General features: G+C 43.4%; 1 protein-coding gene across 1 annotated transcript in view; it reads right to left on the reverse strand.

Moving 5' to 3' along the window:
- The window catches only part of nrxn3a (neurexin 3a), a 136,110-nt gene that overhangs the window by 24,951 nt on the left and 94,950 nt on the right, over positions 1 to 16,209 (reverse strand). The window contains exons 12-18 of the mRNA XM_079369968.1: positions 15,431 to 15,457; positions 14,477 to 14,596; positions 14,078 to 14,198; positions 12,327 to 12,587; positions 12,004 to 12,194; positions 11,555 to 11,728; positions 8,239 to 8,358 (exon numbers count right to left, since the gene is read on the reverse strand). Coding sequence (XP_079226094.1) covers positions 8,239 to 8,358; positions 11,555 to 11,728; positions 12,004 to 12,194; positions 12,327 to 12,587; positions 14,078 to 14,198; positions 14,477 to 14,596; positions 15,431 to 15,457 — 1,014 coding nt within the window. The remainder of the gene's footprint in view (positions 1 to 8,238; positions 8,359 to 11,554; positions 11,729 to 12,003; positions 12,195 to 12,326; positions 12,588 to 14,077; positions 14,199 to 14,476; positions 14,597 to 15,430; positions 15,458 to 16,209) is intronic.

Below are 16,209 nucleotides of genomic sequence, written 5' to 3' on the forward strand. Positions count from 1 at the left end.
TGATTTATGTGAGAGTCTTTTTCTTTATAGTTATTTTGTTTTGATTTGTAAATCAAAAAAAAAAAAAAAAGTGTAACACCACAGTAAAGATGTTGACACATCTGGCTATACTCCAGCGTCCTGCAGCAGATCAGCAGAGTGGAGGAGAAACTCATAACTCGGACTATTCAGTCATTCAGGTGGGCGAGGAGCAGCTCGGATCGACTCCGGCTCCAGACAGCATCACCCGCCACCAGATGCGAGCCATATTTTAACGTCAACTTTTAAACAAGAAGAGTAAGTGGAGATGCCTGATTGATTATTGTACACATTGAATGGACATCACATGTCACAGCCTGGACTGGAAACCAGCAGAGTCACACATGGCACGACGACAGCGTCAGGCTGGAGTCAGCAGCTGCTGAACGTCATAGATTCTATATGGCAGGGTTTGTTTTTAAGCTAGGACCTAATGATAAATGACAGGCAAACGAATGTGCCAGTATGGATTGGATAAGCACAAAAGGTAAAAATCTGAATACTGAACAGAAAAGTGTCTCAAAAAAAGAAAGAACAGAGCTGACGTGTGAAGACAAACAGAGATTACCTGACGTTAAAATAAACAAACCACAAGTCCTTTTGGATCCTTCCTCTGAGCGTCTGTCCGCCTGCCATCACAACAGTCACATCATATGTTGACTGTGTGAACGCCCACCTGTCTCAGCGCCGCCGAAAATAGTAAATTACCACAGCTGAAAAGCTTAATGGTTGCTGATACTCCTGCCAGTAATAGAACAAGGGCTGAAATCAGGACACTGTTACTGTTGCTATTTCTGAAGCGTTTGTGTCTGTCACCAGCAGCAGAGCAGCAGACACCAAATCAGGCAGTCGGCCACACACGCGTCAGTTATCTGGAGCTGGAGAAATACACTTTAGATCTGACGATGTCTTTAACAGTCACCCATCAGCGTCCTGTCCAACAGGACATCTTTTCAGCTTTCGCTAAATGGAAGCACTTTTACACCACGTGTCACATGCAGAGGTTGATGTATAAAGTGACCATCAGATGTAACTAATCCCATTCATACGCCACCGCCGAAGCAGCAGGACCACTTCAGGGTACATCGGACACGTTTGCTGCAGGGGCTCGGAATCGAACCCCCAAACTCCCTGTGGAGAGATAGGCGACTCTACCAACTGTTTGCACTTTGTGAATGATCACAAAATCCCATCGGTGGGCGGAGAAACATGTTGTGATCAGTCATCCGTTAAGAGAGGCGGAGCCGAGCTGATTGACAGGGACGGTACAGGAGGTGCCACGTGACGCTCCGTCATGCAGGAGGTTTAAATCCTGCCTCAGCTCCAGCTCTCAGCCTGTCGATAGGCGACCGCCATCCATGAGCTTCCAACGCCTCCTGCTCGTTCGGGTGATGTCACTCAGACTCTGTCGATTCATTTTCACAGTCTTGGCCTGAGACAAGCCGCTGTCATGCAGTCAGTCTTTTAAATGCATGCTTCGTCGGATGCAGGACTGGAACACCTGATACATCTAATAAAATCTAATTCTTACACAGATTGTGTCAGTGAGCACAACCTTTAATAGAAATGTCATATAGAGTGTATACACGTATGTTTCATGTCATTACATGAAAGCCCTGCCACTTTATGAGGCACTGTGGGAAGTGTAGTTTAATAACAAAGCAGCGTGCTTTTAGTGGCGTTGGTCCACCACATGTATCACGTATCTTAAGACATTATAAGGTGAGTAAGCTGGTGGGGTTTCCAAACGTTAAAATTCTCTTTCATCTGGTGCTATGGACTGTGTGATCTCCCCTCAGTTTTCTGTGACTGACTCTTGGATGTGGGATTATTTAAATTCAGCCGGGTAAGAGCGCAGCGAGGAATGCATCTCACTCTTCTTTCTTAGCTCGAGGGGAGAACGTGGAGAAGCATTGTGTTGGAAACATGAAAGAAATGGACTTGAGTGCACGCGTGTTGTGACTCTTTGCACAGCATGTGGCCATTTTGATTCCTTTTTTAATTCATCAGTACGAGGCAGTCAATCGTTGTTCCTTTAAAATAAACGTGCATAAAGAATTAAGAAACAAAAGTGTCAAGTCAAAATATAAGTAACTCGTTCAGCAGCGTTGCACGATGTTGCATCATTTCTTTTTGCTTTGGTCAGCTCTCTTGCTCCGGGGTTTTTCAATTTATTCCATGACTGTGAGTGAGAGATCAATACAATTGAGGATTTGGTGTATTAAAGCATCACAGGCTTGTTTTTTTTTTCTAACTACAGTAAAAAGTGATACGAATTTAAAAAGACAAAGATGAATTTTGATCACGTTGGGATGGAGGAACTTGTTCTTTATCCTCCTAAGAATTCAAACAACATAAAAACTCAAAATAAAGAAAATGGAAAAAAACGGTATTTTAGATTTCATGTGTTATTTCAGAAAACATAAATAAATCTGCCTGCTCTTCTCTTTATCTCAGTTTGATCGATTCCAGCTTCATCTTTTTGCTCGTCATATCTTGAAATGAGACGTTAACGTGGACACGTCCGCTGAACGTAAGTAACGAGATATTTTTACTAAAAAAGCGGTTTCAGTTTTTTTGGGTTACTTATCAACTTATACGGCGAGTTCTGTATCTGAAGTTCCACCTCTATGGATTTACTACAAGTACAAAATGAAACTGATTGTTCAGCCTGTCAGCCTGAGCCTCATCCATTCTGACTTAACCTAATTGGAAAACTGTGTGGCGCCACTGTCACGCTGTGCCTGAAATGAGGTGAGATGCTTGACCTGAATGAAGAGAGTGAGAAAAAAAAAAAAATCAAAAATCAAAGTGAACTTGCTTGTGCCCTTCGTGGTGACACATTGGAGAGGCAGTTTGGCCCGTTTGGGCTTTGTTGGAGTTTGTTCAGTATTTCTCAGAGAAACCTTCAGAGGTATAAAACCACCTCATTAAAGTCCAGAAACCAAACACTGGTGTTTTCAGGTGTTTCATAAATGATCTCCAGCCCTCACTTACTGCACGCCTGATGTCACTGAAGTCGCTGAGAGGTCAGTATTTATACGTTAATGGAGGTTGGGTTTAGGCCAACGTGTGCTATCTGTCATCTGTAACCACAGCCTCCAGTGATGTCAGCGAGTACACCTTTACGTCACCTCAGGCAGGTAAGAAGTTCATCCTCCTTAACACCGATTGGTTTTATAACTCTTCTGCTGTCAATGTTTATACTTCAATTAAAGAATGTGCGACTTATTGATCCAGTAGGTGTCGCCCTCGAGCGACAGCATGTTTGGAGACACCTCCTCCAACCCCTCGTGTTTGCACAAAGCATTTACCATACAATCAAAGCACGAAGCGCTAGATGCAAGCAACGGACAAAACTGTCCTTATCTTGCGTTGCATTGTTGTGTTAGCAGGCTAATGTTAGCGCTCTTTATTTAGCTCGTAGTTTCACATTGCATGTACATTCTTCTTTTCTATATGCCATTAATAAAAGAGCAAGGGGAGGAGCCGGCCATGCAGTGGATTTCTGCTCTATATTTATGTGTATAATATCACACATTCTTCCTTTAAGTGAATATAGTAATATAATGATTCCCAAAGAGAACAGGCAATGGACTGGTAGCCTCATAAATAAATATATAAAGACCTGTTTCACTGATTTCATTCACGGTGTGACTTATTTTTAGAGCTTATGCAGAGACGCTCTGAAGAATAAGAGTGATGAGAAAAAAAAAAAAGATGAGCCTGAAAATCACTTTCAAGTTTCTTTCAAAAGGGAAACATCCCAAACTTTTAAAGAATGGCTCCTTTAACCTTCCAGGAAAAGCAACACAAAAGGCCCGCTCCGACTGTCAAAAGCATTTCACATCTTTTAAATGAAATTCTTTATTTTGGTTGAGTAAAGTTGGTTCAGGCTGAAGTGTCCTTGGTGGTGGCCACACACGAGAGAAATAATCAGAGGACGTCCTCCGCCATAGAAACGGCTTAATTCAGGTCGGCTGTAAATCTTGGGGGTGGCTGTTGATACTAACACAACAGTTCCATTAAAGTGGAATTAAGCACCACAAAGACGGTGCCTCAGCAGAAATAAACAGCGAGGCCTGTCACATTAACATAAAGCATGGGCCTCAGAAATTATTAGCCTCTCTAATCTCAGGAACACTCAGACGCAGCATTGCACTGTTCAAATGACCTGTCCACTGTGATGCATGGCTGTTTTTCCTACACCTGCAGAAGAACGCCAGCTTCTCCTGCCCCCCCCCCCCCACACACACACACACCCCTCCTCATTTCCTGCTCCCAAGCTTTTTTAACTCCTGCTCCAGATTTATGCAAGGCGAAACAGTGAGGTGCAAGGCTCACACAAACAAGGCAGACGGGCAAGGTGAAGGTCAATAAACACATTATCCTCCGCTTATCAACTGTTTATTAGCACGCCTCATTTTTTTCCCTTTTGCATTACACAGAGACAACCAGGTCGCATCAGCTCCTCTGTTCGCGCGCTCGTCTATCTGCACCGAGCAGACACAGCTGAGAATGATGCCATGACATTCAGATTTAACTTTCACATCTTTACTACATCTGAACAACAGAAGCAGCCGGGGCCAGATGGAATGGATCCTGGATACACACCTGAAGGAAGAACGTGCGACTTTTTGATCCGGCAGATGTCGCCTTTGAACACCAGCATGAAACCAAAAGTAACAGCTGTCAGGCGACACTTCCTTTCGCTCTCCGACAGCGACACGCCTCTCCCCTTGTGTTCAAGTAAGCAGTGATCAACTTGGAAAGCACGATAATTCAGCACTAAGTGCAAGTTGTGAACAAAGTTGTCCACGTCTCGAGCTGCACTGTTTTGCTAGCATGCTAACGGTAGCGCTCTTACGTTAGCTCGTAGCTTCGCGTGTAAATTTACACAGAATGACCGTGATCTAAAAAAACGCTTCAAATGAGCAGTGAGTACAGTGTGTGTGTGTGTGTGTGTGTGTGTGTGTTCTTCTTTGGTCTTGTCCTCAAGCAGCTTTTATACGCACTGAGACGAGCGGGCCGGGCGTCCCGTCCATGTAAACACGATGTAGGTATGGTGTCCAGGCTGGACGTGCTCCATCACGTGTTAAAGAAATGCATTGGGCCTGCTTGGATGGCACTGATGTTTGCATCAAGATTTAGTCCAACTGTCGGGAACTTTGACTTTCAACAAGCTTCATTTTAATGGTGAAAGCTCAGCTCAGGTTTGTTTTGGATGAAACGTGTTTATTTGCGTCACTGTTTTTAAGTTAACGGCCGGTTTAGTTCAGCCTCCATCATTTACCCTCTGAACTTGACTAAATGCTGGTCTGTTTTTGCAAGCTTGTCTGTTGTTGGTGGACATTTATTTTGAATTGTGCGGATGATTGGGCAACGTGTGGGAACGTTTGGAATCCGAAGTCCAAAGAGTCTTTTTAATCTCATGCATTCCCATGTTTGTCATGTCAGTGTGGACACACACACACCTCGACGTTCAGCCTGAAGACCAGGCGGAGAGCCGGGCCAGGATTTAAAGCGGCGGCTGCTGTGCATAAAGACAGCTTCACGCTCTCGGTCTTAACGGTCGAGGTAGGGGTGTGGAAGTTGTGGGATCGATGGGAATAATCTAGAATGCAGCAGAACTGAAATAAAGACCAGTGAAGGAGAAAATAGCCTCTCTGTCACCCCGCCGATTGCTCTGATTGCCTGCCAACCTGCTCACTTGTGACCAGATGGCCCACCCTCCCCATCAACGTCCAACTAATACCTGCAAGAGCGCCTCTTAGACAGCAACCCCCCCCCCCCACCCGAACCTGGCGTTACAATACACAGACTCGTTCACACACTCACAGCTTGTTACAAACAATCATCCGAGATTGCATTCCAGCAAAGGTTATTTTTGATGCTCGTGTTGAAGTCCTGAGCCAGGACGGAGAATCAGTGCTCAGGCACATATTAATAGGTTGGTCCAAGATTTAAAAAAAAAAATAAGCTGATGACTCCCCTGTGTGTTTATCTATAGCTGCTACTCTGACAAAGCTCCCATACATTGTGTGTTAGGCACGAAGATTTATGAATTCATTTCAGGTTTGTCAGGTCGCTTTTATTTATGCACTCCCTGACTCAGTATTTAGGATGCATATCATTTTAAAACACTTTTTGTGCCCGGTTACAAATGTTGCTGTCATTACTGGAACAGCGAGGTGACATCGTCGATGGCTTTGTTTCCCCTCAACCACCCACATGAACCTGGTGACAGCACCACAACCACCGCCCTCTCCCATCGGCTCATGGGGAATTCTCCGGAGAATATCCTGCTGCGTTCACACCAGCTCGAACTCGAGATAAAATACTCGAGGGCTGGCAGCTGTTTGCATTTTTTTTTTCAGGGGTTTTCTGCAAATAAAGTGAAAGTGTTACAGAAAAGGTGCAATAACTTTATTTGGTCATTGGCTTCAATGGATTTGATTTCCAGTTCAGGCTTTAATGTCCCCCTCTGCTCAAGCTGTCTGTCTTTGACTTGGTGGAATAAATATTGAGAAGAAATAGCCAGTGCTGGGCTGCAGAGTGTCTCTAAAGTATAATAGGTGATGTCACCGACTACATCCAGGTTTTTCTAAAAGAACAGAAAAAAATCGTTCTAAAGGACCAGGAGAACGAAGAACACCTGCAGCCCTTCAAAGCCTGTATTACTCCTTTACATGGAAATGATGCTAACGCACAAAGGTCCGTCGTAACAGGGACCTCCTGAAGAGAACCATATAATAATATAATATCATAGAATAATAATGTTTAAATGTGTCCGAGAAACAGGGCTGGTGTGACAACTGAGAGCCACAAATACAAGCTGAAAGTGAGAAACCCAGGATGGAAATAGTTACAGTGGGTTTGTCTTTGCTGATAGTTGAGCAGGCGGTCTTTTCCCAATCCGCTCTAAATATCCAACATTCATCTGACGTGCGATCATTGCCCAGGCAATGGACCTGCTAATGAGACATTTAATGGTTTAGTTAATCAAATATTCCTGCGTGATGTTAAACTGCAGGGCCAGGGCACCGTGCCCACCGTGCCCCCCCCCCATCTGGACCAGATGCAGCCATGATGCAACCCTGAGCCAACAGACAGACAGCTGCCTGTTTCAGTGAGTTCTGTCTGCGTACCGGGCCCGAGCAGAGGTGGGCATGAGGAGGCAACTTCTCAACAGTTTGAACTTCAGACACATTAAAACTGTTCACATGATCACATGATGAACGCATCAGGACAGAGAATTACTCATCTTCACACCATGACTAGCTGTCTGTGTCTCAGAGACTTTGTGCTAACATGTTCGCACATCATCAGATCAAAACTCAGAAACTCGTTTTTCCTATGAGTCTGATACCACATGAATGCACCATAAAATCCTCGACTTCAGCGGGAGTAGCCTGCAGTGCTGTGCATTCTGGGAATTGTTGTCTTTCATCCACATGAGCCAAGGTCTAACTTTAAAAAATAAAATAAAATAAAAAAAAGTCAAATTTCTACTCCACATACATGACCCAATGTTAACCCAGATTCATGTTTCAACAGGTGAAGTCTCCATTTTAAACCTCGCTCCTGTGTCATTTGTCTGGGTTGTGATGCTCCTGCGCTCTCTAGTGGAAACTTGTGTAATTGCATGTTGGGGCGCTTTACACATTAACTGTGACGTTCATGTTTCAGTTTCCTTCAAATGCAACAGAGAGTGTGGACCACATGTTATCACAGACTGTGCAGACTATAAATTAAACATGAACACAAGCAAATGAATCAATGCATCTGCTGTCCTGTGTTTTCTGTGACGTTGAATCACTGATCTGTGTGAATGGAGTCTGGAGATCTGTCACTGTCTGAATCCTTTCTGCCATGTTGTTTTCTCACATTCACAACAATCTGAGCCTGTCAGTGTCGGTATGCGCTGCAGGGAGAGGCCCCCCTTTTCCTGCCTGTTGAACGCCAAGACTTGCTAGAAAAGGATCCAGGATTGAAATTAGCAGTAACCCTTGAGCAGCCAAACAGCAGAATGAGGGCAGGTCATTTCTGCCATCTTGATTTGCCTCGTGTGCATGAAGCTGTTGATGCAGCCACAGCCAAAAATTCACCTCTTGTCATGCTGATTTCATGTCATGATCATGCCAAACGTATGTATATATGAATCAACCCGCGCTCTGTTGTACCGGTGCATATGGTATTTCATGTTGCCTCGGTACTCACGGTCATTGCACTGTGTCCCAGTGTAGGAGGTCATGGAGCAGTCGCAGGTGTAGTTCTCCCACTGCTGGATGCAGATTCCCATGTTGGCGCAGGAGTCCTCCTGACAGGTGGTGCTGGGACCTGAGGAAGAGCATCCATCACCACAAGCACACCCAGCAGCCGCCAAGCCAAGACATCCAGACAAACACACAAACACAGAACTGGGTTTGTTCCTTTACAAACTCACCTCAGGCCACAAAGTCAACTTTTTTACTTTCAGACATGGATGTGTAAAATGTTAAAAATGTGGCAGTAACATGTTGCAGGGTCACTTCCAAATAATTAACCTTCATAAAAATTACCAACTTTAAGTTTTAAAAATGCATTTTTAAAACAAATGGTGTGTTTTAGTATCTGGTGAGGGGTAGGAGAGGAATTTTGGGAATCACTATAATAAACATCATGTTCTGATCAGTCACATTGAACTCCATCTACAATTCCTCCATGAATAAATGTATTTGCCAAGAAAGCAAAGTTTGAAAGTGGGAAAAATGGTTTCTGGGGAATACGTTGATTTTTTTTTGCAAGGAAAATACAAATTACAAACACCATAACATCCTGATTATAAAAGTCTGAAAGTTAACTTTACACTCTAACATGTCAGCATGTGGCGGGTTGACCAGGAGGAGAACATTATCATTGTAATTCGTCTATTTAGGTTCAACATGAAAATAAAGATGGAGAGCGGAGTCGTGATGTCTTCATTAGAAACGTAGAAAGGATTTTTGTAAAACCCCGACAGACACCCATTTGGATACCACAGCCACACAAAACGAGTGTTAGGCACTAAATATTGGGTCATGTCTTGTTTTAAATGAACAAAAAGTTGCAGGCGAACTCCGTCTACATTTCAAAATCTCTCTCTCTCTCTCATTATGACTGAGGTTCTGTGGTTTTCTTTAAATTCTTTAAAACTTTTCAAAGAGAGAGTAACATTATAGGACTGAAAAAAAACAATTTAGCAATGCTGATGTTTTCACATTTTTGTGAAAACCTGCCGACCTGTCTAAGGCATAAGAATGAAACGTGTTGAGTGGTGACTTACCTTGCAGGCTGATGCATGCTGCTCGTTTACAGAAGGTGTTCAGAGCCAAGTGAAATGGTGATGAGTTAGAGGAAGGCTCATGTAAATGAGCGTGACACTGCAGGACTGTCCTGCTGATCTGCTTCAGTTGATAATGTGGGCTCAAAGTTTCCCCTGCTAATGCTGTTCCGGTAAATCTTTTCTAGCAGTGCAGCATCACCATCTAGTGGTGGTTTGATGTATTGCAGAAACCTGAGTCGTCAATGATGGGCTTTGATACAGGCTGACTGAAAACCGATGCACACATTTTAGTTTAAAGGCTTACTATGCGACTTGATTTTAGCCCAAAACAAGAGCACTCTTTGGACGTATTTGATCCCCTCTCGCCTCAGCACTAGCCCTGCCCCTCCCTCAGTATTTTTCACCAGCTGTGAGATAAACATCTTCGATCAATCTCAAGAGACAGTGTATGCATCTTAAAGTTGATTCGCTTGTTCATCTTTGTCTTTTTATGTCAAAGCGAATATTTTCTTGGGTTCCGAAAGTCTGTCGGTTCGCCATCAACAGTGTCCCTGAGTGGACGGGGCCTTCTCGCTCTTTCTCCTACAGATGCAGGGTCAAGTGAGGGCTTTATGTGGGGGGGTAACAACGGAACAAGAACTCAGTCCGAAGGCTATAAACACAGTGGCTGAGAGCAACAAGCCAGGGGCAGTTTGACTTCCCTCTCCTTCCACAGTATATACTGTAGGCTACTAAATGCATTTAAGGTATATTTGACTTTTGCCCTAATATTCAGAATGTCACATATTAAGCCTTTAACGAGATGAGAGCTTGTAATGAAAAGCAAGCAGTACATGGCAACAACTCACAGCTTCTCATGATCCCTCCGAGGAAAAAAAAGAAATAAAGAAAAGAAACAAGCACAAGTAAAAAAAAAATGAGACATTCGAATGTCATGGACAAGACCAACAGACTGTGATTGATGAGCTTTTATTTTGAAAATAAATCAATCAATCATTGCTTTCTTGCAGCACATACATTCCAGTCAATAAGAACCTTATCAACATCATTCAGATTGTCAAAGCGAGGAGGACGGACGGTACACAAAATGCTCTGTTAGGACTCAAAGAAAACATCAGCGATCACATTTATCAATCTGACATGGGGCTCTGTAAGTGACTGTAAAAAAAAACAACAACAACAACAACAACAACAACAACAACAACATACAGTACAATCAATGTCCGGCTGAATGATATGGCAGGCAGAAGAAAGAACGGCTGTACAGAGAATGATTTGCATGCAAACAGGAGCAGGTAGTGGAAGCTGGTCCAGAACCTTCAGAGGATGACAAAAACAACCACAAAAATGTCCGACTTTCACAGGAAAAAAAATGGAAACATTTTGTCAGCACTGACATCTGCTTGATCATGCAAAATGTTTCAAGAGCCCATTCTGATGCAGCTATAAGCACGAACTACTTTAAAAAGAACAAAAAACAAACAAATGAAAGCAGTTTTTCTCTGCCAGCTGGACAGACTGCGGTCTGAACATGGCCTGATAATGACTTTTTAATACTCCTGCACGATGGTGTCATGGTCAGGTGCAAAACTGTAAATAACGTATTTTTTAATTGACCCTTAACGCCTGACAGCTAAAACCACGCCCACTCTAATAACGACCTCATCGTTCGGGATTCTGACTATCAGGCTGAGGTTTTCTTTACATCCTGGCATCCAGGGAAGATGCACTTGCAGCTTGCAGAATGAAGAAATATCAAGCTTGCAAAACTGCAGATTATTTCACTGTGCAAGGGAGGGGTCAGGGTTCTGCTAAGAAACCTCTCGTGCCCCTATTTGCATAACTTTTGTTGATACGATTTTACACATTCACAAACTCCAGAAACAAATGTTACTCTACAAAAGCACAGGAGACAAATCAGACAAAGCACCTGGCAGTATTTTTCTGTGGCTGCACTGGCACAAACTGCTCTGAGAGTGTTTTTTCACTGGGCGACCAATGTGGTCGATAACTGGAGGGGTTTGTAAGTGACGGGGGTTTGGGATGTTTTTCCTGACTAACAGTTTGTAAGCGAGGCAACGAGGAGAGTTAATAGAACGGAGGGGCCTCTGAACGGATGCAGGGCGGACGAGCTGCTGTTTGCATTGAGCAGGGAGAAAGGGCTGCTGGAGTTGGAGTTGAAGTTTGTGTTGTAGTAGTTTAAATCAGGCTCGGATCTGAGGGACGGTGTACCTTCACATCCACGCTCGATCTGGCCGCTGCGAAACAAGGCGTCGCTGAGGAGATCCGGCAGACGGCCGTTTAGGTCCACCGACGCCAAGCAGCCCTGGAAGCCTTCTCTGGAGGCCACCAGTTTAGGCAGGCTGCCGTACATGCCCGGTCCCAGTCCCGCGATGAACAGATCACCTGGGCAGGGGAAAAACAATCAACCAATCTTTGTTAGGAATGTTAGCTCAAAGCACTCCACAAAAACACCAGATTAGACCTTCGGAAAAGACACGAATCCAACATGAACTCAGCACTAAGCAACATTTAGCAAGCAGCAACTGCAAGAAAAAAAATGTTTTTAAAAGGCAGAAAGACAGTAAAAAAAATAACCTGAACAATACTGAGTCACCATCCAATGTGTCTGACTGAAACCAGACACAAAACAAAACACAGGTGTTGTGTCCCTTTCCTACCTTTCAGGTCGAGGTTTTTGGCCCCGTTGATGCTCTGGCTCGTTGCTATGGCGTCCACTTTCAGGGTGTGCGTGTTGCTGTTGTCTCTGGTGATGGCCACATTGTGCCACTGGTTGTCGTTCAGCGCTCTTTCACTTTTGCCCTTGATGAGGTTTGGCCCATTTCCGAGGTCGAACACATAGTGGATGTATCTGCAAGAGAGAAAATGAATTAGCGCGTGCCAATTAACATCAGAAGACAGGATTATGTGCTGGACCGCTCGACAAGGATCACTGTGAGGATGAAAATGTTGATTTTGGCTGATCTAAGTTTCAGTGACTCACCCTTTAACCAGTTCCACAGCGATGAAGTCGTTTCCGTCTCCGGAGTTGAAGATGATGAAGCCGTCCGGGGAGGTGGTCTTGAACTGGAAGAAGAGATGCATGGACGTGTAGGCCTGCAGGGTGGCCAGGCTCAGATAGCTGCTCTTGGATTTGAAGGTGACGGGATCCGCGATTATGGAACGAACTCCGAAGCGGGCGTTGAGCTCGCAGTAGTCGATGTCACCGTTCTTGCACAGGTCGATGTAGAGCATGCCGTTGAATCTGACAGAAAGAGAAAGATGTAAAACTTTCAACTCAAAATGAGGATCTACGTTTTGGAAAGAAATTTATCCCGCTTATTGATTTGGTCTTGCAAAGTTTAAAGGCACATTTGAATATTGACAGGATGTATTCCACTGACACAACATTTACTTGTAATGTGTTTGTGTCCTTGGGTCAAATCCATTATCAACTTTACAGTCTCGTTTGGTCCCCACCGCCTCCTGAACGAAATATCCTGTAGCCACCTCACATTTACATTCAATAGGTAGAAAGCTGAGGCTGAACCAACCAGTCGATGTTTAAAATTATTTATATTTATAAGTGTGGATTGAGAAAGCGAGAGCGAAAGCGGGAAATGACATGCAGGAAAGGAGCCGCAGGCCGGATTCAAACCGGGCCGCCCGCTTGGAGGACTATAGACTGGTGTAGTAATGACGTATTTTTGTAGGCCAACCCGAAAAAATGGCGCTGGTGGTTCCTACGAAAATTCGTCTATGGGATTTTTGCATTGGATTTTGGATCATTGCAGAAAATAAGCTCTGTGTCAAACACACGTTTCTGATATGTAGCTGTTTTGTTCAGCGGGATAATCTTTACAGATAAACATCATTTATATGAAGTTTGAAGAGTTAATGCAGCCCAGAAAAGTAAAAAGCTAACGTTATGTTCTAGCGAACTACACCGCGGACGTTATGCTTTATCGATCTAATCATCGGATTTGACAAGATAGCTAAACGCTAGCTTAATAAGTTGTTTATTAACCTCATATTTGCAAGAACACTGAAAAACAAGATTAGAGGCTGTAAGGAGGATTAGGGAGAGAGTTCCCGCCGTGATGACGTTTAATGTCTGTGACAACCACTGTAGTTTCAGTTAGCTACTCGTTAGCAAACGTCGTTTAAAGTTCGCGTAAAAACTTTAAAATTCACAAGTGGGGGTCTTAGCTAATGTAGTTTAGCTCGTCTAACAAAACATCAACATCTCTTCAGCTTGTGTTAACCACAGACCTTATTTCAGGCGTCTAAACACAAACACATTCAAAATCCCCATTGACTTTTAGAGGTTAGAACCACGGCGCTAAAATGCTAACTCACTTCCTGGTTTTAAGACTCAAAACTACACCAGTCTATAGCCTCTGTACACGCTCTTCATCTTTCTTCTTTCAATCCCAGACGGACACTTCCTCTTCATTTTCCGTTTGTGGTTTAATTGTAATAAAGTAATAATACATGAGATGCTGAGCAGGGCAACGAGAGTGAGTGCTATCACATGGGGCCCCATTAGGGATGTTTCCTACTGTAATCGCACATGTTGAACTAGTTCTGCTGTTTTAGTGTCGTCAGCCTCGGGGGGCCCTTACTGGCCTGGGGTCCCAAGCAGTTGCCTGTTGACAAGCAGCGCCACTGCCTGCAGTTTGACCTGATCAAAACGCCTGCTACGTAACATAACAAAACACATGTGAAAGCCCAGACACACAGCGTAAAGAGTACCTGAGGCTCTGCAGATGACCGATGAAGCTGGACGGGATGCTGGAAACAAATCGCCGCTCCGTCATGATTCCCGTTTCAATGTTATGGAACTCCAGACGAGTGTGGTCGCCCACCATTTGGCCTGAAGACGGGGAGGGTGGAGGGGATGGGTTGAAAAGAAACACAAAAAACGAAAAGAAAAGAGAACACTGTCTGACACTAACACAAAAGGGCTGATTTAAGGAGAAAATTACATTAACAGTATTAGATGGATGCAGACTGTCTCTACAGATGCTGTCTCTGAATTACATACTGTTAATCTGTACAGCAGCACACCACAGCATGGTGTCTTTAAACCACTGACAAGTCAACACTAAGAACATTTCTTCAAGCATGGACCGAGGTGATGTAGTTAAGTACCTTCTGCTACATCATCGTCAACCGTTAGCTTGTAGGTTTTGCCGCGGCGCACCACACGCACTGTATGCCATTCATTATCATTGAGCTTTTGCCCGGCATACAGGGTCTCCGGTCCCTTGCCTGAGAACAATGGTCAACACAAAGTTAAAGACATCCTGGAGCTTAAACCAAACCTTTGTTTCCCACTGGAAAAGCCGGAAACCATCGGCAGAAATTACACATAAGCGCAAGTAGCTTAAAAATATCTTTAAAAGTTCATTCTCAAACTTACACTCCAGGGGAAACAAAGGTTTGGTTTATTCAGAAATACACAAAGAAAAACACAAAATACTCTTGTAATCAACCTGTAAGCTACGCTGCAGATCAGAGTCATTGCTGTAGGAAAATCGGCGATTAAAGTGGCATAATTTGATTTAATCATAAATCTTTGACTTTCACTTTCTGACCAGAGTAATCTCTAAGATACTGATAAAGACTTTTTAAAGCTATGCTATGAGTCTATTTCGATATTCAGTCTCCTATGACATAATGTATCATCGTATCAAGTGTGTCTTGTTCAGCATTTGGCTGTTAACACAAGGTAAACTGATGAGTAAGCTGTTCATTAATTCTTTGAATATATAACGTGTACATTATCATTGACAGCTCTTTATCACTAGCCAAATAGCATCCCACATTTGGTGAATTACAGATGCATCTTTCTAACCAAGTTAAGAAAAGTGGTTTATCTCCAAATAATTACAACAGATCTGTACTTCTTCCCTTTGACTTTGGCTACTCTTGTTGTTTCCTGTTGAATTGTGGGTAACCAAAGAGAGGTATCGTTCACATCATAGACCTAAAGGAGAAGGTGGACGCCGCTGCAGGACTCATACTCTTTTAAAAAAACACATTTCCTTTTCGAACAAACAACATCAACATAGAAAGCAAAATGAAACTTGAGTGTTAACTTACTGGAGTTACAGTTTATCCTGATACAGTCTAGATGGGGAAGAATAAATGACAGATGAAATTGCATCCTTCAAGGTTACTGCTGCAGACATCCAAAAACAAAAAGTCCACCCTTCCGGGGACGCACACATGCAGTGAGGCAGCCATTTTATTATTCGATATTTCTAGTTAACTCTTAACACATTAACATAAAATACATGATTGAATTTTGAAGTCGACCAATTGATTAATAAAAGAATGGATGGATTTATTGGTCATAGAAATGTGCTGCTGTTCTAGAGTTTGTTCTCTCTTCTACTCCATAGTTTCATAGTTTGAAAACTTGTTTTAACAGATTTTTTTTTTACAGTAAAATGGCCACTTGTGGTACCAGCTACATGAGTACCAACCCAACACTGACGGTCTTTTGGTTTAAACATTCAGATTAGAAACGTCAAAGTCTCTGGCTCTAAAGCCTCCACACCAACAAGGCGGTGGCAGACATCCCTTTTTAGAGCCACGGATCTTTGAAAAGTCAGAAAATTCAGACTGTTTTCATTTGAGATGTCATTCAAAAAACAAAATGAACTGAATTTGTGAGAAAGGCAAAGTCAATCTCAGGATGCATCTGACCCACTGAGGCCAGCTGTAAGCAGTGAGGGTTGGTTTTACTATGTGACTGGTGGTTTCATGTGTCGTCAACCGCAACAGAAAAGTGGGAGCAAACAGCCGCGATCCAATCAGCACCAGCACCATGCAGAGGCACAGGAACCCCAACCATCAGATTTGGAGAGCTAGCTTAC

Source organism: Symphodus melops (genome assembly GCF_947650265.1).
Source record: "Symphodus melops genome assembly, chromosome: 19".
NCBI lineage: Eukaryota > Metazoa > Chordata > Actinopteri > Labriformes > Labridae > Symphodus > Symphodus melops.